This window comes from Strigops habroptila, chromosome 9, assembly GCF_004027225.2.
Source record: "Strigops habroptila isolate Jane chromosome 9, bStrHab1.2.pri, whole genome shotgun sequence".
Taxonomy (NCBI): domain Eukaryota; kingdom Metazoa; phylum Chordata; class Aves; order Psittaciformes; family Psittacidae; genus Strigops; species Strigops habroptila.
In genome coordinates, this window is record NC_044285.2 from 29,427,975 (window position 1) to 29,453,705 (window position 25,731).

At 51.9% G+C, this 25,731-nt stretch overlaps 1 protein-coding gene across 3 annotated transcripts; it reads left to right on the forward strand.

Moving 5' to 3' along the window:
- Positions 1-81: 81 nt before the first annotated feature.
- F8 (coagulation factor VIII) lies at positions 82-25,236 on the forward strand. Of its 3 annotated transcripts, none has more exons than XM_030497259.1 (27): positions 85-233; positions 3,967-4,091; positions 4,378-4,500; positions 4,697-4,909; positions 5,950-6,021; positions 6,477-6,584; positions 8,445-8,666; positions 8,944-9,178; positions 9,874-10,048; positions 11,030-11,128; positions 11,843-12,049; positions 12,500-12,650; positions 12,789-12,998; positions 14,240-16,985; positions 17,183-17,185; positions 17,239-17,404; positions 18,083-18,289; positions 18,882-19,110; positions 19,208-19,390; positions 19,588-19,704; positions 21,115-21,186; positions 21,489-21,574; positions 22,063-22,218; positions 23,001-23,145; positions 24,001-24,149; positions 24,402-24,578; positions 24,808-25,236. In XM_030497259.1, exons 1-27 carry the CDS (start codon positions 85-87, stop codon positions 24,961-24,963), a joined length of 6,681 nt encoding a protein of 2,226 aa, XP_030353119.1. In that variant the 3' UTR covers positions 24,964-25,236. The 3 variants fall into 3 exon arrangements, with proteins under 3 accessions (XP_030353117.1, XP_030353119.1, XP_030353120.1); XM_030497260.1 differs by lacking the exon at positions 17,183-17,185 and having other exon boundaries at positions 11,030-11,123; positions 11,838-12,049; positions 14,240-15,867; positions 16,156-16,985; XM_030497257.1 differs by lacking the exon at positions 17,183-17,185 and having other exon boundaries at positions 82-233; positions 11,030-11,123; positions 11,838-12,049.
- The last annotated feature ends 495 nt before the right edge of the window (positions 25,237-25,731 follow it).

Genomic DNA, 25,731 nt, shown 5'->3' on the forward strand with positions numbered 1-25,731 from the left:
GGCTTTTCTCTCCTCTTTCCTTTCTCATTCCTTCCTTTCCACTTATCCTCCTGAAGCCAGAGCGGTTCACAGCCAGCAGGCATGATGCTGATGGGAGCCCTGCGCAGCCTCCTGTTCCTCTGCCTGGTTGAGGAGGGCATCAGCAAAGTCAGAAGATACTACATTGCTGCTGTGGAAACTGCCTGGGACTACATGAACAGCGACCTGCTCTCCGTGCTGCAAGCGCCTGCAGGGTAAAGCTCTTTCTATGGCAGTTCCGGATCCCTGCTATAGGTGTTCTCCCACCCTGCATGCACAGCACTGTGAGCTTGGGTCCAGGACAGGGAATGGGGGCAATCTGATGGTGGTGGGGCTTCACTGAGCTGTTGGTACAGGTGGGAATGGGTGTTTCTGTGCAATGGGGAGTCACTAAGTGCAACCCCTAATAATGCACCTGTGGAATAAACCTGCAGAGAGAGATAAAGACTTATTCTGCACTACCTCTCTGCACTGCTTGATCTTAATGTCATTTGCCTGTGACCCTTCAAAGACTGTGCCTGGAGCCAAAAGATGGTTTTCCAGCCTGTGCTTTCCCCACTGCTTGCATCCTGGGAGCTTCTGGGGGATGAGAGGGGAGATGGGATATGGTGCCTCCCTGCCCAGGGGCTGCAGAGGGAGATTGACTATGCCCCCTGACATAACTCAGAGCAGCAAAGCTCTCCGCTATGCCTGCCCCTAGTAAAACCCAGCTTTAGTTATTTATATCTTTGTGTATATTACATTGCTGGCGCTGAAATTTGTCCTTTAGGAAATTAAAATAATTTTTAGTGTTTGGGCAAAGAACGGTGTTTGTACACAGTGACAAGAGGGAGGAGGGCATAGGGTGCATTTGCCCAAATTCTTTGGAGTAAGAAGGAAAAGAGGCAGTTACGTTGCTGAGGCATCAGGAGGGTGTTGTCTGGAGACACAGCTGGCTTGGGGACGCATGGCTGTGAATGGGCTGTCCTGACCTCAAGCTGGGAAGCAGAGCTGGGTGGCTACATTCCCTGTGGATCAAGCCATACCCCTTCCCTCTACCCTGCTGCCACATCCCCTTCCCCAGGCTCTGTGCTGGGGCAATGGCAGCTCATGGCTCCATCTCAGACCTTCACTGTCTCAAGCAGTGAGCAGCTGTGGCCAGGCACTGGAAGCCGGGCTGTGGTGATGGCCAGGTCAGCGTGACTCGTTGTCGGAGTCACTGTATCAGTTACGTTGGTTTATTCCTCTTTGGCTACCAGCAGAAAAATTGCATCGAGCAAGTTTTACTGATTCCCTCTCTGCCCTGCTTTTACTAACGTTGCACTTAGATTAATTAATCTATGGTGCAAGTGAGGTCACTCATGCTGTTAATTCAACCCTGTGGCTTTTCATTTCAGCACTGATTTAATGATGTGCTTGCACACTGTTTCTGACCCAGGAGTGACTCAGGGACCTGGCTCTGCCCTGGAGATGAGCAGGGCATCAGCAGGCGGTCTGAGGTGGCTTGTTCTTCTCTAGAAAGAGAACTTTGGTTTTCTCAGAGGGACTTGGTGGCATGCTCCAACTCAGAGAGACAGGGCATACCTGGGCAGTGTGGCTCCCTGGGGAGCTGTGGTGTGAAGTGGGGCTTACTGGTGTAGCTGTTCCCAGCTGGATGACAGTGCCTTTTCCCTGGTCCTGCAGCCTCAGCCCAGTTCCCCTCACATGGGGAGGGCACAGGAAAGCAGCCAGCCTGAGGAGAAAGAGTGAGCCACGGGAGTGTGGCAGGAGCAGAGCTGCTGGCAGAGCTGGGGTGCCTCTGAGCTGTGGATGTTTTCCCTTGTAGTACCAGCATCTCATGGCAGTCCCAAGGGTGCGCATCCAGGCAGGACCTCCAAACCTCCTGTATGTATCCAGTGGCTTCTCTGGCACTTGCGGAAAGCCCTGCCAAATGAATGGGCCCAGACACACCAGCCCAAAGCTGCTTACATCTTCTCCACGATTTCAGTTTCTCTTCCTCCCAAACACAACCATACCGGCAGGGTCAGAGCTGGGACCAGCACATCCTGCGGCGGCTCCAGGGATCTCAGCTCTGGCTCAGAGCTGGTGACCACGTAGCAGCAGCCTGTGTTTGAGTGCTTGAGCAGCACAGGGTGTTTACCTTGGCTGTCTCCTGGCTCTGAGAGATGAACAGATAGTGCTGCTAACAATGCTGATTGAAGGCGCCAAGCACTTATCTCCCTGCCTTGGCTTCAGCTGCCCTTGGAGTAGGAAGTCTACGGGGACCCCAAGGGCAGAGGAGCAGCCAGAAGCACTTGAATCAGACATCCCTGCACTGAGTTCTGGCTCCTTGTCCCCTGCAAAAGCTGTCAGGCTCTGTTGTGCTAACTGGGACCCAGCACTGAGCCCTGGTGTCACCAAGTCTCCTCCCAACCATGACCCACATGCCAGCAAAATCCCCCTGGCTCCGGATGATTTTTGCCTTGTTTACCACAGAATTAGCAGGACCAGATCTTATTATCTTAGGGACGTATTTTCAAAGATGGGCTTTCTGCAAGTTAGAGATTAAGGTACAGCCTAATGCCAGCAACCCTGCAGCACTGCCACCTCCCAGCACGGGGTCACCCTGGAGAGCAAAGCTTGGTCCAGGCTCTGCTGCCATCCAGCCAGGAATGATAACAGCTCCTGAGCAAAGCCAGGAGCCCAAATGTGGGGTTATAGCTGGCAGGTTTGTCCTGCCAGCCCAAATGTGGAGTTATAGCTATGGTGGGAAAGGCAAGAGAAGAGTGTACATCCTGCTCTGCCCCCAGGAGGGTGAAGCCCACTCTCCTCACAGCATCCTCTGGCTGCAGGTGGCTTCCAGCCGGCAGCGTGGGGGCAAGTGTGTGTCACCCTCTCCTAAATTTGAGTCAATCCGTCTCCTTCCCCTTCCTCTTGAGGAGGAGTTACAAAGGGAAACACTGCTTGAATGCAGGCTTAGTCAGAGGTGGAGAGCAATGCTCTCTGCTCCTTCAGAGGAATGAAAATACCACCTGGCTTTTGCTCCAAACAAAACGATGCTGGAAGTGCTCTGTTTGGTTACTGGAAATAGTCTCAGTCCTGGGGCTCATAAGTCAGCCTCTAAACTCCCTGGAGAAATTAATGGCTTTGTTATCCTGATAAATGTGCTGGATTTCTTCCGGAAAATGAATTTGTTAAGCCACTTACAGATAGAAAGTGGCCAGCAGAGATAAGTGGGGTGTGAAATACATTCAAGGCTCCTTTATCCTCATGCTGCAAGGAATAGTTTTTAGGGGTTGGCTGTAAATCCCAATTTGGTCAGAAAAGAAATGAATGTGGGGACATTGCAGAGCAAACTGCTCCAACCCTGCTTTGCAGTCTCTTTCCTGGGGGCAGCTGGGGAGGATGTTTGAGGTTATATATATATATATGGTTATACATATATATAACCATATATGTTATATATAACTATATATACACATATAACCATATAGGTTATACATATATAACCTATACATACCACATCATATACATATGTATGATGTGATATGTCTGCCACACCCGAAGGGGTTGGGGATGAGGGCTGCAGAACAGAGACCACTATGGCACTGCTATGGCAGCACTCCTAGAGCTCCGGGTCTGTGCCGATAGGGAAGCACAAAGCCAGACAAGGCATAAGGCAGGAGGCTGGCAGAGATACCTGCAGCTGTGCCTCCAAGCACAGCTGGGTATGGTGCTGTGCCTCCTGTCCTTGTGTCTTCTTGCATCATGACTAACACCATGACACTAATCACTGCCATGTTGTCATCGGTGACCTGAGCAAAACATTTGCAAACACACCTGGAGGTTGTCAAGAAACCCAAAGGATACGACAGGGTGAGCAATCCCGGGGCTGGCATGCCAAAGACAGGGAGGGGAGGAAGAGGATGGCTACTACCCATCCATGGATGGGGCTGCGCAGTCAGCCTTGACTTTTCCTTCCTCCTGCAGCATGTCAGGGCACCTGGGCCCACAGCACCCCACGCCTGGTGTCCCTCCCCGGTACAGGAAGGCTGTGTTTGTGGAGTACCCCGACACCTCGTTCACGCAGCCCAAGCCCAAGCCAGCATGGACGGGTAAGAAGCACTTGCAGCACGGCGAGCCCTAGCTCTCCTTGACAGTGGCCAAACTCATCCTGGGTTGGGTGCTGGCAGCTCCTTAGCCAGGAATGGGAAAGCGCTTGGGTAGAGTCCCAGTACAGCAGAGCTGCTGGGGATGGGTGCAGGGAGCCTTGCTGGTGCCATGCTACATGGGGGACAACTGCTGATTGTGGAGGTGGAAAGCCCAGACCCTTTGGGGCCCATGGCAGGGTATGAGCTGCTTGACCTCAGCTGCCTGACCCTGTTGTCTTCCCCCGCTCAGGTCTCCTGGGCCCCACCATCCGAGCAGAAGTCTACGATGTGGTGGTCATCACGTTTAAGAACCTGGCCTCGCGCCCCTACAGCCTCCACGCTGTTGGGGTGTCCTACTGGAAGGCATCGGAGGGTGAGTCAGGCAATACCCAAGTGCTGCAAGCCCTTGAGCATCACCTCCTGCTCTGCCACCCGCCTGCCAGGAGGGAGCGTGTCCCTCCGTGATCCTGCTATTTGCATCCCTTCTACAAGGGCAGACAGTTGCAGAGATGGCTTAGACACAGAATATTGCCACCTTCACCTTCAGTGGCACCTGGCTGTTCCTTTAGGTGCAGGGTATGAGGATGAGACCAGCCAACCAGAGAAGGAGGGTGACAGGGTGGATCCAGGGAAGACACACACGTACATCTGGGAAATCCCTCAAAACCAGGGCCCGACGGATGGTGACTCATCGTGCCTGACCCACTCCTACTCCTCCAACACTGACAGCGTGAAGGACATCAACTCTGGTTTGATCGGAGCCCTGCTTGTGTGCCGACCTGGTAAGGACAGCATGGAATGGGGACAGGTCACACGCAGTCATGAATTGAAAAGCAGATAAATCAATGATGCCTTCCAGAGACTGCATTAGGCAGTGGAGTCAGTAAGCTATGGTCAACAACAGCAATTTTGGGGTCTGGGCCTTTCCTCAAAGAGTCCCTTCCCAGTGAAGGGTTCAAACACGCTTCAGATTTCCCTGCTGGAGAAAAATCAGTTGCTTCTTTCCTTTGCAAGATTTCAGACCACAGATGAAATCTTGAACCTTATTTATCTTTATAGAATCACTATGCAGACATAAACGTTTGTCTTTCCTTCAGAGCTTCACCAAGCTTTGATTGTTCAGGATCAGCCAGGGTGTTTGTCAAACAGGGTTTCATTGGAAGAAATAGAGGGAAGTTTGTATCAGCGAGGGTTAAGCAAGGATCAAGCAATAGAGAGGCAGGACACCCGAGGCACTGCCTGGTCCACATTACCTGTGCCTGCTCTCCTTCCTTTGGTAAACATGGAGGTGATGAAATCCTGACTGTTAATACTTGCTGGGTGCAAGGCACCGAGAAGTGTACCTGGGGTGGGATTGGTCACCTCTGGTTGAGCCATCTCCTGGAGGTAGTTGTCCAGACCCCTCTATAGTCACTGGAGAGGAATGGGCACGAGTCACCTCCTCCCAGGTCACTCTCTGCAGGCTCCAGTGACTCACCAAGAGCAGTTTCTCCACTAAGTCTAGACAAAGAGTGCAGACAATAGTGCTGATGAGGGGGCTGAATAAAATGGGCTCTTCCAGGTGACTAAGTGGATCCTGAGAGCCTGTAAGGGGGAGGCAGCACAAACTGACCTTTCGATGCCTTCTGGGGGCAGCTGTCTCTCAACCATGGGCTTTTGGGGACTGCGAGGCTGGAAACAGGGCTGTGCCAGTCATGAGATGTGACAAAAACAAACCACAGCCTGGCCTTGATTTACCAGTTCTTGGAGGGCACAAAGGGAATCCCCTGGGGAGAGGGTGCTTTCTGACCTTTAAAGAGATCTATCCCGTGGCATCTTGCAGGGACCCTGGCAAGCAGTGGCAATGAGGATGCGCACCAGGAGTTTGTGATGCTCTTCGCAGTGTTTGATGAAGGTAACTACCCTGTTGAAAGGTGTTGGACTCTGAATTCAGCCTGGTCCATGGCACATGCTTTGGTCGTGGTGTGAGCACAGATGATCAGCTCTTACACTGCATCCCAAGTGTCTGAGCCTTGTACAGCCCCCGCAACCAATGTGCTCCTGGTGCAGTACTGCCATTCCTTCTGTTCCCCTGTGAGGTGCAAGGGAGCTTGCAGCCTCCCCAGCTCTTCTGGCCTTGTTCCCATCACCCAGGCTAAAACGGTGGGGAGTAATACCCTGCCGCATGCAGTAGTCACCACCACACTCATGCAGAGCCATGGCCAAAGACTGCTGTGGATTTCCACCAGGCACCACACGTCTGAACTCCCTGGAATTTGGCTTTCATCCTGTTTCACCCCAGTGGGAAGGTTTCCTTTTTCTTTGAAGTACTCTCAAGTGAAAGCTGACTGCAACCTTCTCTCTCCACAGGGAAAAGCTGGTACTCTGAGCCTGGCTCCCTGGCACGTCCTCAGTCCATGCCTCACAACAGGACAGAGCTGCACACCATCAATGGCTACATCAATGGCTCACTGCCTGGTGAGTACTGATGTGCCAGGGATGGGGATGGAGGGCATGGGAGGTACTAGGAACAGGGGTGTAGCCAGGTCTGTAAATTCAAGGTAGCTTATGAAAGGAAGTGAGAAGGGACATGAAGAGGAGTTTCCAGGTGATGGATCTGTTAGGCTGTGTTCTCCCAGAGGGACTATCACATCTCAACTCCTTGATCTGCTTTGCCCATTAACACTGGGGCAGGACCTGTTTGTGGCTGTCTGTGCTGGTAGCAAAGAGTTTCATCCCTTGTAGCCCTGTGAATGAGGCTGGAGGTAGCGCTGAGGGCAAAATTCAGCTATCACTAAACTGGGTCTGACAACACACCTCTGTAGAGGTGTAAAGGGGGACTAGAATCATAGAATCATTTAGGTTGGAAAAGACCCTTAAGATCATCAGGTCCAACCACTAACCAAACACTGCCAAGTCCATCACTAAGCCATGTCCCCAACTGCCACATCTACACATCTTTTAAATACCTCCAGGGATGGTGACTCAACCACTTCCCTGGGCAGCCTGTTCCAGTGCTTGATAACCCTTTCAGTGAAGAAATTTTAGCTAATACCCATCTAAACCTCCTGGTGCAGCTTGAGGCCATTTCCTCTTGTCCTATCCTTTGCTGCCTGGGAGAAGAGACCAACACCCACCTCACTCCATCCTCCTTTCAGGTAGTTGTAGAGGGCAATAACGTTTCCCCTCAGCCTCCTTTTCTCCAGAAAAGCAAAAGAAAAGGATATTTGTGGTCTCAATGAAGATAAAAGTTGACATTTTATGATGTTTTTGTGAGAGAAGGTCCAGAGCTGCCTGAGCATGAAGAATCTCCAGGGCAAACTGGGAAACACTGTCAGGAGAGTCATTACCATCAGCAACTTTCCTGAACCGCACCCTGAACTCTCCCTCCTGGGCCTGGCCTTTCTCCAATAAAAGACAAAAGCAAAATTCCCCTGAATTCCTTGTCCCAGTGGATAATGGAGTTTAAGAGCTGAGTAGACCTCATGGTCAGCTGCTGTGCCTGCACAGTGGGTTTCCCCTCAAGAAGGTATCCACCTCCACCCAGCCACCTCCTTGTCTGGCTGCAGGAATCTAGCCTGAGAGGTGTCTGATGGGGAGGTAGCAATGGAGAGCTGAGGACCTCAGAATGGAGCCTCCACCCTGTCTCCTCCTGGGCTCTTGGGATCTGTTCCAGTGCCAAAAATAACTGCTTGACTCTGTATTTGACTTGGTTTGGCTTCAGCTTCCAGGAGCTTGTTCTCATTATTTACATCCCTGCTAGATTGCAGAGCCCTTCGGCACACACTCGTTTCTCCCTAGGAAAGTATTTCTACAGTCCTCTCCCATTTCCTAAGCACACTGAGCTCTTCGAGTCTCTCCAAGAGAAGGAATTTTATCCAGCCTTCAAATAACCCTGGTGACCTCTCTCTGCTCTTTTTGGGGTATTTCAACTGCTGCTGAGGAGCCATGCCCCAGATCCAATGTTTTATTAGCATAAGGCTTGCCAGTGTTGTGATGAGACAAATGATTCCCTTTTCTAGTTCCCAATTCCACTATTTATAGAGTCAAGGAGCACACCTACCTCTTTTGCCACTGCATCGTGCTGTGAGCTCCCATAGCACACCTCCCAGAGCCTTTGCCAAACTCATCCACTCTGTACATCTAGTCCTATGTCAGGGGGATGATGTGACTGTTTTGCTCACAGTCCGCATGTGACTTTTCCAGCTTGAAGCCATCACCTTGCAAGGCAGGGGACTCTACTCAGCACATGTCAGACTCTGAGTCCATGACACCAAGAGTGGGGACAAGGCATGGACACAGTGCTGACCCCTGGGTGCTTTCTTTCTCTCCTGGCAGGTCTCACACTGTGCCTCAAGAAGCAGGTCCACTGGCACGTGATCGGGTTGGGCACTGGGGCAGAAGTCCACTCAATCTTCTTCGAAGCCCACACATTCCTGGTGAGAAGCCACCGTCTCAGCAGCCTAGAAATCTCCCCTGCCACGTATCTCACAGCCCAGACCATGCCAGGAACTGCTGGCTGGTTTCGGATGTTCTGCCAGATACCATCCCATCAGCAAGGTAACCTTATTCCGCAAGAGTTTGGGGGAAAAGAAGTGCAGGGGATGGCCTGGGCTCACGGTTTTATGCAGTGCTGCAGCTCCACGGCCCCTCCTGTTCCATAGTGTTACATCCATGTGCAGTCTAGCCCCTGATGAGGATGGCATAGGTTGATGTGTGATGGCCTGTTTGATGGGGACAGTAGGGGAGAGGACATCTGTCAAGCAGAGCCTGGGGGAGTGCACGCCTGTGCTGGCATGTCAGTATGACCCTTTCTGCCTGGCTTCTCTGAACCCAGCTGGCATGGAGGCCTTTGTGAAGGTGGAGGAGTGTCTGGAGGAGCGCCTGGTGAAGATGGGGAAGCTGTCAGATGAGCCAGAGGATACGGATTACCCTGAAGAAGATGAAGAAGCTTATCATGTGATCCAAGTGCGCTCTTCTGCCAAAGATAAGCCTATGACCTGGACTCACTACATCGCAGCAGAGGAAATGGACTGGGACTATGCCCCTGTGAAGCCAGTGTCTCTGGACAGGTAAGAGTGGGCATGTGTGCCCATGAGGCTGCTCTTAAGTCAGCACCGCCAGCTCCTCTGCTTTTCCACAGAAATTTATTCTCCTTCTGCCCAACCTGGACAGTTTTGTTCTTCCTTCTTAATGCTAACAGTGCGGATGCAGGACAAGGACGGTCTCAGCTAGGCCATGGGAAGGCAGGACCAGGCTTTGCTTCATTTTACCAAATGTCCTGCAGAAGCATTTGCCTCCAGGGCATTTGTCTCTCTGTCACCCAGGCCTCTGGCATCAACTCCTTCTGACCAGGCAGCAAGGCCTGATGATGCTTAGGGCTGGTCTTGCTCCTGGGAAGGAGCTGGGATGATCAAGTAAAGGCAGATGTCTGTTGCCTTATGCTCATATACTGGCAGTATTCCCTGATGCAGGACAACCTGCCATGCTTTCAGCTCTCACAGTCACCACTTCCCTCCAAAACAGGGCAGTCTCAGCCTAAGGCTGCTATTGTGCAACCTGGCTGAAGCTTTCTCCATTAAAGGAGCACTGAATCACTTGAAATGGTATTCCCAGGATGCATATTGTGATTGCAGTTATTGGTGTCCCCACTGTGCACTGGCAGTCCCCAGGCAGCTGTGTAGGTCCCTGGATGATGGAAGGTCTTGCTCTGGTTCTGACAATGTTCCACATGTGGCTGTTTGCTCTTTCTCTGCCTGGCCTGCAGAAACATGACGAGCCTGTTCCTGGAGGCTGGTCCTCAGCGGATTGGTTCAAGGTATAAGAAGGTGATGTTTGTGGAGTACGAGGATGCAACCTTCAAGAAACGCAAGGTGTCAGATCAACTGGACAAGGGAATTCTGGGGCCTGTTATTAAAGGGGAGGTTGGAGATCAATTTAAGGTAAGATTGCTTTCAACAGAGAGGAAGTGGAAGGGGAAACTTCAAAGCTTGATGCTGTTCCTCCTAATAGCTCTTGGTTTGCAGCTAAGGTCTGATAGAAGTCCTTGAGGTGCTCTATCATGTTTGGTAATGCCCAAAGTTCACCAGAAGAGCAGATGTTACTGAAAGTTAAAGCTAAATACTCTCAGTGAGGTCAGCAGAGATGCACAGGATATGGCCTGGTCCCCTTGATTTGACTTCACTTCGGGCACCATAGGAATCATACGAATTAATCCATGACACATGGCATCCAGCACCTTCCTCTGAGGCAGGAGTGTCCTCTCATCCTCCACCCTTCTCCATCTCTGTGCTCCTTACCATACAGTATTAGGGCCTTTCGCTTGTGTCTTCCCAAGTGCCTCTACTGACCACTTGATGTGTTTGGTGCTAGGAGGAATGGGATGGTTTCCAGGAGCTTTGCATTTCTGCTCCTACCTGGGGTTCCCTGTGCAGTTGTGGGCATGGCATGAAGCTGAAGGTAGTGCCTGTGGCAAACCCCAACAGAGCTATTTAGAGAAATAAATGAAGGGTTTCATGCAGTGAAGTGGGGAGCATTTCAGAGCTGTTGACTGTTGTACATATGTGGTGTCTTTGTCCTCTGAAGCCTCCTGGACTAACAGACCTCTTCTGTCTCCTATGCAAAGTGAAACTAAAGACAGCAACTTCCCTTTTAATAAATCTGATATTTACATGCCTTCCCTAAAATGGGCACCTCTTGGAAAGATGGACAGTGTAGACTGGTAGAGAAATAAACAGTTATTTCTTCTATTCTCACTCCTGCTCTCCTGCTTTGTGATCCCACACGTCTGGTTTCTTCCCAGTTGGACACTGGCAAGTAGCTGATCCCAGAGCACTGCTGCCCAGTGTTTCCCCCCTGAGGAAACAGAGGGTTCACACTGTTCAGAAACCACTGAACATTCCTGCTGGCTGTCCTCATTTCAGATCGTGTTCAGGAACCTGGCAAGCCGACCATACAACATCTACCCTCACGGCCTCACAAGCGTCAAGCCATACTATGCCACAAAGCCCTCTCAAGGTAAGGCAGACCACAGGAACCTGGGATAACACTTGGCTACTGCCGTTCTTCTGGGCCGGTAGAGCTTCCTGCAGTTTGTGGTAAGACTGGCTGTCCAACCCACCCATGCAAGCACCTGAGCCCTGGAATCCTGGAGGTGATGATGATTCTTGGTCCATGTCACCTTTGGTGCCATGTAATCCTGTCTTTAAGAAAGGTTTGGATGATGGCTGGAAGAAGGGGCATTATCAGTCAGGGAGCTGGGACTGTGTTGTTTCATCCATCCTGGAGGCCTCCACTTTCTGATGAGACAGGAACCACCCTGGTGTTTGCCAGCTTGCTTACAGTCCTCACTCCAAGGGCTCCCCCTGCCTTGCTTTAATGTGGGGGTTCATTATGATTCAGACTCTCCCACTCACAGCGTTGTGGGGGGTTTTTTGTCCAGTTGAGACTGGGCAAATTTTCCCATTTGCAGGAGTTTCAAGGGCTTTCAAAATTAGGCATATGCCTCCTCATCTTCACCTGGTCCCAGGGGCTCCTTTTGTCCAGGTTGACTTTCCATGCAAGTGCATGCTAGCAAATGTGCCATCCTGGGATGGGCACTGGTTTGGGTAGTTTTCTATGCAACTTGAATGGTCAGGAAATCTCCTTTCTGAGCTCTTTTAAAAAGCAGGATCAGCCCTTGCAGGAGCAGCCCAGACCTAACTGACCTGCTCTTGGGCTGTGTGTTGCCAGATAAGGATGTGAAGGACATTCCTATCCCCCCTGGCCAGTCATTTACCTACAGCTGGAACGTCACCACTGAGGATGGGCCAACGCAGGCAGATCCTCGCTGCCTCACCCGTTTCTACTACAGCTCCATTGACCCAGTGCGAGACACAGCCTCAGGTCTCATTGGGCCCCTCCTGATCTGCTTTAAGAAGTCCATGGATCAGAGGGGAAATCAGGTGGGTCCTTCCTTTTTTGCCTCAACTGCCACACTGAAAGGCTGGAATGATGGAAGTGGGTGAAATATTTGAGTCATAGATTCATCATAGAATGGCTTGGGTTGGAAGGGACCTTGAGATCATCTAGTTCCAACCCCCCTGCCACAGGCAGGGACATTTCCCTCTACACCAGGTTACTCAAGGTCCTGTCCAACCTGGGCTTGAACAAGCTTGGGTTTGGGTAGAATTGAATTTGTCTGTCCTGTTCTCTTCAACCCTCCCATCAGTCCCAATGCCCCTGCCCTCTCCGTCCTCCCTTGCATGCTCCCTTCCCTCCAAACGTGGGCCCTAATTCCTGCAAAATAGCAGTAAACTGTTCCCCATGCATCCAGGCTAAGACCTGGCAGCTACGCTGGGCCCCAAGGCACTCTGATCAGACCAGGGAGGACTTCTTCCCTCTCTGCCTTCCAGATAATGTCAGATGGGACAAGGTTTGTGCTGTTTTCAGTCTTCGATGAGAACCGCAGCTGGTACCTGGAGGAGAACATCAGGAGGTTCTGCACTGATGCAGCCCATGTGGATATCCAGGACCCCCAGTTTTATGCCTCCAACGTGATGCACAGTGAGTGCTCAGCCAGGAGCTCCCTGCAAAGCCCTAGCAGACACAGGCTCATCCCTGCCCCAGGGAACAAGCAGGGAACACGTAGCAGCCATGGGGTAATTGGGTCCTGAAAAATGTTTCACCCCTGCTCTCTTCCAGCTATTAATGGCTTTGTGTTTGACAACCTTGAACTGAAACTCTGCCTGCATGAAGTTGTGTACTGGTATGTCCTGAGTGTTGGGGCCCAAACAGATTTCCTCTCCATCTTCTTCTCTGGAAACACATTCAAGCGCAACATGGTCTTTGAGGATGTGCTTACCCTTTTCCCGTTTTCTGGAGAAACAGTCTTCATGAGTTTGGAAAAGCCAGGTTAGTAAAATGGGCTATTCTATAAACCATGGGCATCACAGCAGAGATAAGTGAGCACCTCCGGGGCTTCTGGTACCCAATTGCATTTTGGTAGCCCTGAGAGCAAAGGGATGCACAACCTGCTGGAACAGCTAAGTGCGAGGCAGTGATTAAATCCTTCCAAAGATTAAATCAAAGAAATTAAATTACTGTGTTTAACTTCATTAATGGGGTGTGTTAAGATCACATGTGCTGCCAAGCCAGTAAGCTGGCTGCAGTAATCTAAGTACAGTGGACCTTGCATGTGCACCCTTGGCTCCAAGCTCGGAGGTCGAGGGGAGCAGCAGTGCTGTCCCTGCTGTGAGTTCAGCCACTGGTCACAGATCCCCATTTATCTTCACTACCTTTGCAAGGACAGAAATCACAGCCATGGAGAAATCTTAGAGGGATTTGCTTCAGAGTTCGGTTTTATTTCCCCCCACTCAGCACTTTTTCCTTAGCATTTGCTAAAGTGGTTCCATTAACCATTTCCTCAGTCACAGAGGAAACACAGGATTTACCATGTGACTGCAAACACTGCTATGGTGGTCACAAGCACTGCACCCTGAGCCAAGCTGACAGTGTTCCTACATACCTCAGGTAGCTGTCTACAACCCAGCCAAACACTGCGTCCATTTGGGCTCTGGTTTTTGCCTGCTGATTGGAAGCAGCCCAGCAGCTCAGCCGGCAGCAGATGACAGCTCTCTCCAGTGTCAGAGCCCGGTTATTACACACCTCCTCACTCCTGGCACCTGGGGAAAAGGCACTTGCTGCTGGGAGCAAACGCGTTGGCTGGGGATGTGAGTGAGCATGAGGCAGCCTGTTCATTTCTCCCTCCTTGAGTGGGAGAGCTGTGACAATGGTGTCTTGGGGAGAGGTGTATTTGACAGCACCAGCATGTCTTTGGAGATGGATTATGGTGATTACGTTGCTGCTGCTGGAGGCTTTGTGGGTTCTCAGTGCATTAACTGTTCTCACCGAGCTATCCTCAGGGCCCTGCTGATGGTGCTTGTCAGGACTGGCTCTGATGTTGCCAGCAACCCTGCTGTCTTGTGAGTGCATCTGTAAGATGCTCTATTATGAAAACATGAAATCACTACCATGAACCGGAGGCTGCCTGAAAATATAGGATGCAGTAGCAAGGGAGCAGCATAGGGATGGCATCTCTTCTGGTTTCCCACTGTGATGGGCTGATGGTGTCCTCTTCTCCCCTCTTGAGACAGGTGTCTGGATGCTTGGGTGCCTGAATCCTGACTACAGAGACCGAGGGATGCGCGCCAAGTTCACAGTCTTGCAGTGCCAGCAGGAGCAATACCCTGATGGGGAAGATTATGTGGATTTTGAGGATGAGGATGCCTATGCCTTTGACTTCCAACCCAGGGGCTTCTCTAAAAGAAAGAAATGGCACCGGCCATGTGTGAATAAGCAACCAAATATCACCTCTTCCAGAAATGAGACTGAGAAGCCAAGACTGTGCTTGACAGAACCCAGCCATGGGGCCCTCCTGAGCAACAGCAGGATTTCTGATCCCGCTTCCAATGGCACTTCAACATTTTTAGGAACAATCCCACACCCATCTGATGTTTCTATGTCTTCTCTGTCAGAGACAAACTATGAGCCAGTGTCCTACGAGTCCTTTCTGGAAGATGACAAAGAATTGTCAAAAATGATCAGCCAGGAGGAAGGGTTTGGAGCTCTTCCACCTGGAGAACATTTGGTGAGTGTCAGTGGAAGGGTCCATGGTACTGTGAGCTCAGAAGGTCAGCAGTGGCTGCACCAAGCCATGCCAGCTCCGGTAGATGCTCCAGCAGGGAAGAAGGTGACAAAAATCTCAGAGGTGCAGGAGCCAGTGAAAAGGACGATGATCCAGCCTGGTGGTACCTTAGAGATCCTGGAAGCAGAGCCTCAGAAGACAACTACTCATGCAACAAGGTTGTGGGACTCAATTGCTTCTGCTGCTGACAAAGCTCTTCTTCAAGAGAACAGGAGCTTATTTCATGAGAATGACCTGGAGCACAATCTGGGGCTTCAAGACACGTCTTCACAGAGTGCTGAGGACAAGTTACTAACAGGGACTAATAAAATGTCCTTGAATATATATGAGCCAAAGGAGACAATCAATGCAGAACCAGCTTTAAGTACTGATCATAACTCTTCTTCCACACTGGACAATCCTTCTGCATCTTCAGATGAGACAGAGAACAACAGGACTTCTCATGCCGCGGTTCCCAGTCACACCAGAGAAAGCAATTATTCATCAAATGAGCTAGATGCCAGGCTGGAAGAAAGACCTCACAAAGTGGTTTCACAAGGCTTTTATGAATCTTTCAAAGGGGAAAATTATTCTTTCATGGACCCGGGACGCAGCAAACCTGTGCAAGAACAAATCTTCACAGAAGAGGGTAACTCCTTGCCTGCAAAAAGTGGCACAGAACAAGAAGCCAGTGAACTTGCCAAAGGCACAAGCCATCTAGAAACCACCTTTGCACAAACTAATGACCTTGAGCCTTCCAGCTATATAATGACAGAAGAGAGGGATGAGTTAGTCTTGGGGGCAGTGTTTCAGGATGCTACAGCCATTAAGGAATTGCCAGAGATGGACAGTCTTGCCTTGTCTGAACTGGACACTGCGGCCAATGACACAAGGCAGTTCCCAAATCCTTTCTTAAACAGCCCTGAGCAGTTCCTGAGACATGGATCTCCAGCCCCAAGTGCGAGTGGCCCTACCTGGAGGCCTCGGCAGGTCAGGTCACTGGAGAGCAGAGGTTTGATGCATGGTCTGCGTCTTCCCAACACTAAGTGGCCTGGCAGCAGGGAGCCCCAATCTGAGGGTAACAGAGCAGAGCAGGATGTGGCCAGCCAGACCCCTGAGAGAGCAGTGAATAAGAAAGTGTGTGGACCTCATTCCCCTTTCAGCAGCACTTGCTTCAAAAAGAGGTCCCTGATATCAAGCGACACTTTGCCTGAGGTGATGGTGGCCCAGCAAAGCCTGGAAGAAAAAACAAACATGGTTGAGGGGAGACCACAGCCAGGCAAGGATGCTCCACAGGCTCTGAGAGGAGATAGCACTGCTGAGGTGCGTCCCGAGGGGAGGCCAAGCACAGATGGACGTGTTCAGAGCAGCAGTGAGGGGGCTCAGCGCAGCGGGCACTCCTTCCCCACAGGAGGAGCAGTGGGGAGCGGGGCAGCAATGGCAGCAAGCAGCTCAGAAGCTGCAGACCTGGCCTCAAACTGGGATCTGGTCTCCCTGGGGGCAGCGGGACACACTGGGAGCTTGGGGAGCCCAGCTTTGGCCGAGCTCCATCCAGGTAGAGATGCTGCTTGGAGGGGTCCTGGGAATGAGCAAGCTCAAGGGAGAAGCCGGATGGAGGAGCAGACCAATTCTGTGGAGCAGCCGGCTCAGTTCAGTCCTCAGCATCAGCAGCTCAAGGCCAACGTCACAGAGGACTATGTGCCTGAAAGTACATATGGGGAAAGCCCAGAAGAAATCCCTATGAAACCAGCCTCCAAAGAGAACTATTCCCTGCCTTCAAGCAGCCCTGCTCACAGCCATAGCACTACCACAAAACCAACCAAATACGTGCAAGCCAGTCCGGATGGATGGCAGGTGCTTGGTGGGGAAGATGTCCTCAGAGGAACCAGGAAGAGAGAGGGACAGGACCTCAGAGAGCCCAAGGAGGATGGAAAAAGCAACAGCACAGCTGGGAAGAGCAACCATGGCCCAGGACATAGGAAGAGACTGGCTCTGAACAATGGGACCCATTCCAGCCCCTCGAGGCCAAAGGCTGACAAGCCGGACTATGACGAGTATGGTGACACAGAGCAGACCATGGAGGATTTTGACATCTATGAGGAAGAGGAGCACGACCCGCGCTCCTTCCAGGGGGAGGTACGGCAGTACTTCATTGCAGCAGTGGAGGTGATGTGGGAATACAGGAACCAGAGACCCCAGCACTTCCTAAAAGCCACGTAAGTGTGACTGTCCCTCATGTATTCCTCCTGCACTGTGTGGTATGGCTTGATGTGGGAGTTGGCGTGTCCTGGAAGGCAGGATCACAGGTCTATGTACAACCCAGACAAGCAGCCTAGAGAGGAAGGATGCTCCCACCACTTTCCCTCCACTTGGGGAGTTTCGTAACTCCAGCAACCTTGAGCTTCCTTGCAAGTAGGTCAGGGATGCTCTAGGCTCTGCTCTGTTGCTTAACTGCCCTCACCCCTGCAGGGACCCCAGGAGTGGCAGGAGGAAGCCTTTCCAGCAGTACCGCAAGGTGGTTTTCCGAGAGTACATGGATGATTCCTTCACGCAGCCAGTGCTGCGGGGAGAGCTGGACGAGCACTTGGGCATCCTCGGGCCATACATCAGGGCAGAAGTTGAAGATGTCATTATGGTGAGTTGAAAGTTCCCATTCCCTATAAAACCTGAAATCCTGCCATTGCTGGCTCCATTCAGAGTGACCTCAGTGGCTGGCAGGATTATCAGTGTTCAGATGCAAAGCTCTAGACTTGAGACAAAGCCAACCCCTGTAACAGCACAGCCTGAGAAGCTCCTGGGCTCCATGGGGCACCTTTTACAAGAAGGGATTGTAAAAAGAGTAATGAGCTAAACAGGGTTCAGTACAACTTCTTTGGGTGCTTTAGGTGAGGGCAGGTTCGGGCTTCCCTTACCTCCAAAGGTCCTTCAGCACCCACCTAAGGAAGAGGTGAAAGCCTCTTCACCAGGCTCAGCATTCATATGCCTGAAGAAGTTGCCTGGTTTCCACTGAAATCTTCACCAGAATGCATTCAGCACCTCTGGGCTCCAGAGACTGTAGTGTAGCTGTCTTTGCTCCCACTGAGCAGGGAGAGGGCCTCATCCTGCTGACATAACTGAGATGCTCTTTCCACTAGGGTCACGCTGCAGAGCTACAGCTTGTGGTTCAGCAGGGGTTGGCCAATGCATGGGGACCAGCTGGGGGTCTGGGTACCAGGGACATGTTTGCCTCCTTCCCACCTTCTGGCTGCATCCAGCCCCAGGGCCCAGGGCACTCTCAGCACTGCACCTTTGCTTTGCCTTCCCTCCGGTGCAGGTCACATTCAAGAACCTGGCCTCGCGGCCCTTCTCCTTCCACTCCACGCTGCAAGCCTACGAGGAGATGCAGGACGCAACACAGGGTGGAGAGGTGGTGCAGCCCGGCCAGATTCGGAAGTACACCTGGAAAGTCCTGCCCCAGATGGCACCCACCACACAGGAATTTGACTGCAAGGCCTGGGCTTACTTCTCCAACGTGGACCTGGTAGGTGGGAGCCTGCTCCATGAGGGATCCCAGGAAGGAGACATGGGCAACATGCAAGCATCCTGGCTGTGAGGTTGAGGCTTTTCCTATGGTGCTGTGCTGAAGGCAGTCTGTGGCCGTGCAGATTCTCAGGTGTCTAATACAGTGCTGAATGCATGTTGCTGTTTTTCTTCTCTTCCCTTTTCTTAATTGGGTTTTTCCCCCTTTTCCTAGTTGTATCAGACTTATGAGACTTGCAGGGAACCAGCATTCTGCGGTCTCCTACCCCTCTGCCCAATCTGGCTGAGTTTGGTCCATGGGTCCAATGTTAGTGGGGTAAGGACTGTTGGACGGTTGGACAGACAGATACCACTTCTCTTGGCAGTACATGCAAACACTTCCAGCACACCTCTCTTAGCCTGGGGCAGAGTGGGCATCCCGCAGTGAACCCAGCATGTTCTTCCCACCCTGCACATACCATGCCCTATGCACAAGTGGAAGCCAGGCCGGGGATGCAGACAGTGCCACCACTTTCCTCTCTGCTGTTCTGTTTGCGGGTGTCAGAGCTGCCTTCCTCTCCAAGGCAAACCCTTTTCTCCCGGCTCGCTGGCAGGAGAAGGACCTGCACTCGGGGCTCATTGGGCCACTGATCATCTGCCGCCGTGGGGTGCTGAGCTTCGTCTTCAGGCGGCAGCTGGCTGTGCAGGAGTTCTCCCTGCTCTTCACCATCTTTGACGAGACCAAAAGCTGGTACTTCTTGGAGAACATGGAGAGGAACTGCCGCCCTCCCTGCTACATCCAGCGGGACAACCCTGACTTTAAGAGAAACCATTCTTTCCATGGTGAGGACCCTTGCCCTTGCCTTTTCCATCCCACAGTCTATACTGGGATGGAAACCCCCTGAAGCCTTGAGCTGCTACTGATCACTGCCTTTCCCAGCCATCAATGGCTATGTGAGTGACACACTGCCCGGGCTGGTGATGGCTCAGCAGCAACGGGTCCGCTGGCACCTCCTGAACATGGGCAGCACTGAGGATATCCACTCCATCCACTTCCATGGGCAGCTGTTCAGCGTCAGGACTAGCCAGGAGTATCGCATGGGAGTCTACAACCTTTATCCTGGTGAGAGGCACTGTGGGCACTATGCATGCTCCTGCTGCTGTGGCTTCATGTCCATGCCTGTTAGGAAGTGCCAAGCCTGTGGGGGAACAGAAAGGAGGGGGGATGGATCTGAAATCAGTATTTGCATAGCACTTGGCACTGTGGCATCCCATTACAGCCAGTAACTCCCCTCTGCTCTGCTCTCCATTCCTGACCAGGTGTCTTCGGGACAGTGGAGATGTGGCCCTCACATGCCGGGATCTGGCGAGTGGAATGCAAAGTGGGAGAGCACCAGCAAGCTGGGATGAGTGCTCTCTTCCTTGTGTACAACCTGAGTGAGTGATCCTCTTTGTGCCCTGGCCCACATGCTGCCATGACCATGGACAGTGTGGTTTTGAGCTCTCTCCACCAGGTCTTTCAGCATTTCCCCTGGGGTGACCCAGGTGGGGTCTTCTGGGTTTTCACTCCTAAAGAAAGTCCTAACTTCAGCCCTGGTCACCCTACACAGCCCAGCAGAGAGCACAGAGTTAGGGACACAGCTGGGGTGAAGGCTGGGAGAAGAGCTTCATTTGCCTGCAAATTATTTGCTCCCAGAGCTCTTGTTTTCCACAATTGAGGGTCCCTGGATCTTCAATAAAATGCACTTACCCCAGCAACTGCACACACATGCTGGTGCCTGCTCATGCTGTTGGGGAAGTACGGTGCCCAGCTGCCTAACCACATGTCAAGAGGTAAATTGAGGCACGAAGTGATGGCAAGAGGCAACAAGAAACACTGCCTGACTGGTCTCACAGGAACAGCCCAAAGAGCAACTGCAAAATCCATAGGGACCATCTGACTCCACCCCAGAGCAACACATTTCTCTCTCACCATAAGTAAGCACTGGGGGAAGTGCTTTGTGAGAGTAGTATTTTATTACTCCCTGGCAGTGTTCAAGGCCAGGCTGGACGGGACTTTGAGCAACCTGGTCTAGTGTGAGGTGTCCCTGCCCGTGGCAGGGGGTTGGAACTGGATGAGCTTTAAGGTCCCTTCCAACACAAACCATTCTGTGATTCTATGATAAGTGATCACACTTTGAAAGCTTCTCTCCTCTTCCTAAAGCGGTATTAAATGTCAGCCAGAAAATATTTCCATAAGTTAAACATTTGCTTAAGATTTCAAACTCACATTTTCCCCAGAAGCATTTGCCATGCAGCGGAGAGGCCAAGATGTGACAAGTCACTAATAATAATGGTTATGATAAGAGACAAACAGCCCTGTGCTCACAGACCAGAACTCACAGACCAGAAGAGAGACAGGAGTGTCAGGCAGACTTTCCTTTACTGATGTGGTATTTGCTTTTAAAAGATGCTGCTTAGCAACAAAAAAGCCCAGGAGCAAGACATGGGTATAAGGAAGAGACACTTGTCAGCATTGCTGGGAGATCAGGACATGGGAGTGAGAGGTCAGGGACTCAGGGACAGGAGTGTGGCAAAAGACTGCTGTGACTGATGATAGGAACTCTCTGCTGCTGACATCAGGGTCAGGAGCAAGAACTTCCAGCATCCTTAACATTCAGGGATGGATGTGGAGGCATCTGAAACGCACTGCTTAGTGTGAGACAAACAAGCCTGGAGGCTCCTGAGGTTTGAGACAACCTCCCTGAGCCTGGCGGCTGCTGCCCAGCCTAGGGTTTTTCTTCAAAAGCCTTGTTATCTAATCAACTGTCCCTGGTTTTTGCCTTCCTTCTCCCTGTGCGGCTGCAGACTGCCAAAACGCCCTTGGCCTGGCCTCGGGCCACATTGCAGACTCCCAGATCACAGCGTCAGGGCAGTATGGTGAGTACAGGTTGTCGCGGGTGAGGTTGGGGCAGCTTCAGCCAACACAATTCATGTGCTTGCCTGCCCAAAGCTCTGTTACACCAGTCCGTGGCAGAGTCCTTCCTCCATCCATACTCATGTCAGCATCCCATCTGGGACATGGAGGTGCCTTCTCTCATGTCTGGCCCATCATGCCAGTGCTCTGCCACCGTGTATGTGGTGATCCTCTGGCCCCATCCCACAGACGTACTTGTCACCGCCTTGGGCTGGGCAGCACCAGGGGCCAGCAGCATCCTCACATCGGCACGCTCTCCTTGCAGGGCAGTGGGCTCCTTACCTGGCCAGGCTGGATAACACCGGCTCCATCAATGCTTGGAGCACCGACCGCAGCAACTCCTGGATCCAGGTAAGAGGGGCCCTGTGGCTGGAGGCACCGCTGAGGGCACTGAAAGTACATACACATGGCTAATGCACTGTGTATAAGGATTCACACAGATGTCCAGTGTCTCCCCAGTTATGTCCTGCTATTTCCCCTGTTTCCCCTCTGGGAGGGAAGCTCCTAATGTCAGTTGGTCTGGCCATGGTTGCTGCTGACCTGACCCCCAGTGCCATCCTCAGCGTAGCAGAGGAATCACTTGATGGTCCAGCTACAGCATCAGATTGTGCAAAAACCCCTCAAAGACCAAGTGCGAACAGCTCACCTCTCCAAACAGCTCTCCCCTGCCCTCTCCCAGCTGCTGGCTGACTTGTGTCCTTCTGAATGACTATTTTAAACAGTTTCATAACCTATGCTCAGTTATATCATGAGGAAATGAGTTCCACGGGTTTACAGTCCATTGCCTGAATGTGGCTTGGGTTTTCCATCAGAAACGAGTCCTTGACTTTCATTCTCAGGTGGACCTTTTGCGTCTCATGATTATTCATGGCATAAAAACCCAAGGGGCTCGACAGAAGTTCTCAAGCCTTTACATCTCCCAGTTTGTTGTCTTCTACAGCTTTGATGGGCAAAGGTGGAAGAAATACAAGGGAAATACCACCAGCAGCCAGATGGTAAGGCGAATGGGTCTTGACAAGAGTGTTTTCCCAGAATGGGGTCTCTAGGGGCGATGAGGGCTAGGGAGCTCTGTACACAAGGCAGAGACCTCCTGAGCCCCTGAGATATTTGATTAGGGCAGGAACAGTGAGCATTCACTGCTAGGATGACTGAATCACAGGCCTGCAAGGGACTTGCTGTCCGTGTCCTTCTGTCTCATGTTAAATTGACCAAACTATTTCTTTCCGCAGTCCCAGGTGTCTGTAAGAACCACCACCTAACGTTATGTTGCATGTTACTTAGAGCTAGGCATAAGATTTTGCCTGAATATCTTTTTTTTTAACTCCAAAGACAAATTTGGCTTTCTAAAACCATTGTGCAGATGCAGATGATTTGGGGGATCTCTACTCATTAGAAAAAGCCACAACTTAAATATGCATAAGCTGGTCACTCCAGCGGGAGAAGACAAAAGCCTCCATCACATACACTAGCTGTGGCCAAAACTTTTCCCAGGTTCTTCTTTTTCTCCCCTCTGGTGAAAATATAAAGAGATGTTCATTTGCAAGGACCCTGATTTTCTCCTCCTCCTGTTTCTCAGTGGTTCACCCTGATTTGCACATTCACGCTTCTCTGGTCTGAGTCACATCTCAAATCATCTCCCTGAGCTGATGTTCTTTTGTAAGGATGGTGATAAGATACAGCGGTGCCAGACAGAAATGTTATTCTGCCCACTAATCCTTGTCCTGTCGAGCTCTCTTTCCACTGGTACAACAATCCTTTTTTCTCCCCTTCCCTGCAGCTGTTCTTTGCAAATGTGGATGCAACTGGAGTGAAAGAAAATCGCTTCAACCCTCCAATCATAGCCCGGTACATCCGCATTAACCCCACTCACTACAGCATCCGCACCACAATGCGCATGGAGCTCATCGGCTGCGATCTAAACAGTATGTCCCACCTCCAAAACTAAGCACCAAAGCAGGGGTCTGATCCAGTGGGGCGTTAAGCACCAGCTCCACACATTTCAGGACTCCCCAGGCAGTTGCAGAGCGGAAAGGAGGAGGCTGGAGATGGCATTGAGATGTTGGGAAAACAAAGCTGGAACATCTCATTATGGTCTTAGAAATAGCAATACCAGAGGGAGAGCATGGGGCTGGCTCTCACCACCACCTGTTCCTGAACCACCAGAAACCTCCAGCAGCAGCTAAGCTGATATCTGAGGAGCTGCTTCCTCAGTCTAGGGGAGCAGAGATCAAGCAGACAGATGTTATTAGCTTTTCTTCTGGTTTTGCCACTCCAAGGCAAGACTGCTCTGGCCCACAGTGTGACCCGGGGCAGGGGTGCTCTGGGATCCTTCCTTGAGCTTCACACACCAGCAGGGTGGATTCTTCAGCAGCTACAAGCAGTAGTCTCTGTTCTGTCACCCCATGCCACAACAGCTCTGGGGCAACAGAGCACATGCACACCAGATCACACTGTGTGTGGGTTTCTCCTTGCTAGGTATTCTTGTCCTTCCCATGGAGACAGGTTGACCTTATGTCCTGGCAGATGCACAAATTCTTCACATTCTCCTAGCTAAAATCTCCAGGGAGAAAAGAAGGTGGGATAGTGACAGGTATAGTTTGGCACTCCCCAGCCAGAGCCATGCTGAGCAGGGCAGGGACCATGGCGCTGCAGCAAAACATAGGAGAGCCTGTGACCAGGGGAAGTGCATGGAGGGTGGCTGGAGCAGTGAGCAGTCAGAAGGCATCTCCATGATGGGCCTGTTCCCACCTCTGACAAGCATCGCTCCTCTCTTCCAGGCTGCTCCATGCCCCTAGGAATGGAAGACAGAGCGATCCCTGACCAGCGCATCTCCGCATCCTCCTACAGCACCAATGTCTTCTCCAGCTGGTCACCCTCCCGGGCCCGCCTGAACATGCAGGGGAGGACCAACGCATGGAGGCCAAAGGTAGCCCATGCAAGGTGATCCCCAGGCAGGTATCTGGGGCATGGGAAGGCAGGCAGGCTGGGTGCTTGCAACCTCTCCTAGCCAGGGATGCGCGGGGAGCGTGTACAGCCACAGGCACCATGCAAGCACACAGGCAGGAGAGTTACCGCACTGATTTAGCACCCAATATCTCCAACCACATGCCTAGTAGGGCAGGTGAATGTGTCCTTCCCATTGCTGCTGAAGGGTTGAAGGCAGTCTGTCCTTCCTCAGAACAACAGCCCCGGCGAGTGGTTGCAAGTGGACTTTGAAGTGACCAAGAAGGTGACTGCAATCATAACCCAAGGTGCCAAAGCTGTCTTCACCCCCATGTTCGTGACGGAGTTTGCTGTCTCCACCAGCCAGAATGGTGTGCACTGGACCCCGGTCCTGCAGGGCAACAAGGAGAAGGTAGGCAGAGCTGCTCCATGGCCAGAGGCAGCCCATGGCACCCCTGGGGCAGCAAGCACAGCCCTTGGCAGCAAACATGCTCACACGAGTTTTTGCAACAGCAATGATCTAGGCTGTTCTTTTTCCTCCCTTAAAGCATTCCCAATGCTTGTCTGTGTTGTGTCCTCAAGTCATGAGCTCACTGTATCAGCAGAGGAGAGCGCACCCCTGATTTCTCTCTCCTCTCCAGATTTTCAAGGCAAACCAAGACCACACCAGCACAGTGATGAATACCCTGGAGCCCCCGCTCTTCGCTCGCTATGTGAGAATACACCCGCGCCAGTGGCACAACCACATTGCCCTGCGGATAGAGTTCCTCGGCTGCGACACTCAGCAGGAGTACTGACGGCTGCAGGACAGGCATGAGCAGCACCGGCCTCAGGACCCACGTCCAACCACACACTGGACTCTCACCAGAGCCTGAGCCAGCCCTCTAGGGCTCTGGCTGCCCCTGCTGCTGGGGAACAGAATGCCTGCAGAGCTGTCACAGAGGCTGGCTTGTTATCAGCATCTTTCTGGCCCTCATCTACCAGATGCCATATAGTCGGTCGTAATGCTGAAGAATTAAACAGTAATTTTCCAGTGCAAACCTGAAGAATTAAACAGTAATTTTCCAGTATCTCTCTGCACTTTTTCCCCTGCTCCAGCCTTGGAGTCTCCAAGGACCCAGTCAGCATTACCAGCAGCTAGTAATTAATTAGCCCCAGAGCTTCTCAGCTGTGTTTTGCAGAAGCACCCACTGCCCAGGCACAGTCCTGGAGGAGGAGGAAGCAGCAAAGATAATGGCTGAGGGAGGAGGCCCCAGAGTCCATTTCACAATCAGTGGGGATCTGTGGCTCCAGGGACGCAGCACTTGCTCAGCCTCACTCAGCACTGGGCTTTGGCTCTCCATGTCCCTTCATCTCCTTCCCATATGCCCCTGCTGTTGTGGTTGCTTTAAGCAAGAGTCAGGCAGTCTCTGCTCACACCTATAGGAGATGCAGCCTGGGGCAGCTCTGAGGAGAGCTCTGCTGGCAGCACCAGGGGATGGTTGTGGTGGGGACCAGGGCGATGAGCTGTAGATCAGACCAGTGGTGTGATTTGTCCTGGAACCCACACCCAGCGGAGGTCAGAA

Excerpts from the sequence above, each read along its gene's own strand:
- F8 (XM_030497257.1), top strand. The coding sequence starts at position 82 with ATGATGCTGATGGGAGCCCTGCGCAGCCTCCTGTTCCTCTGCCTGGTT. Across the intron at positions 4,092-4,377 it reads GCCCAAGCCAGCATGGACGG|GTCTCCTGGGCCCCACCATC; the intron begins GTAAGAAGCACT and ends TCCCCCGCTCAG. Across the intron at positions 12,999-14,239 it reads CATGAGTTTGGAAAAGCCAG|GTGTCTGGATGCTTGGGTGC; the intron begins GTTAGTAAAATG and ends CTCTTGAGACAG.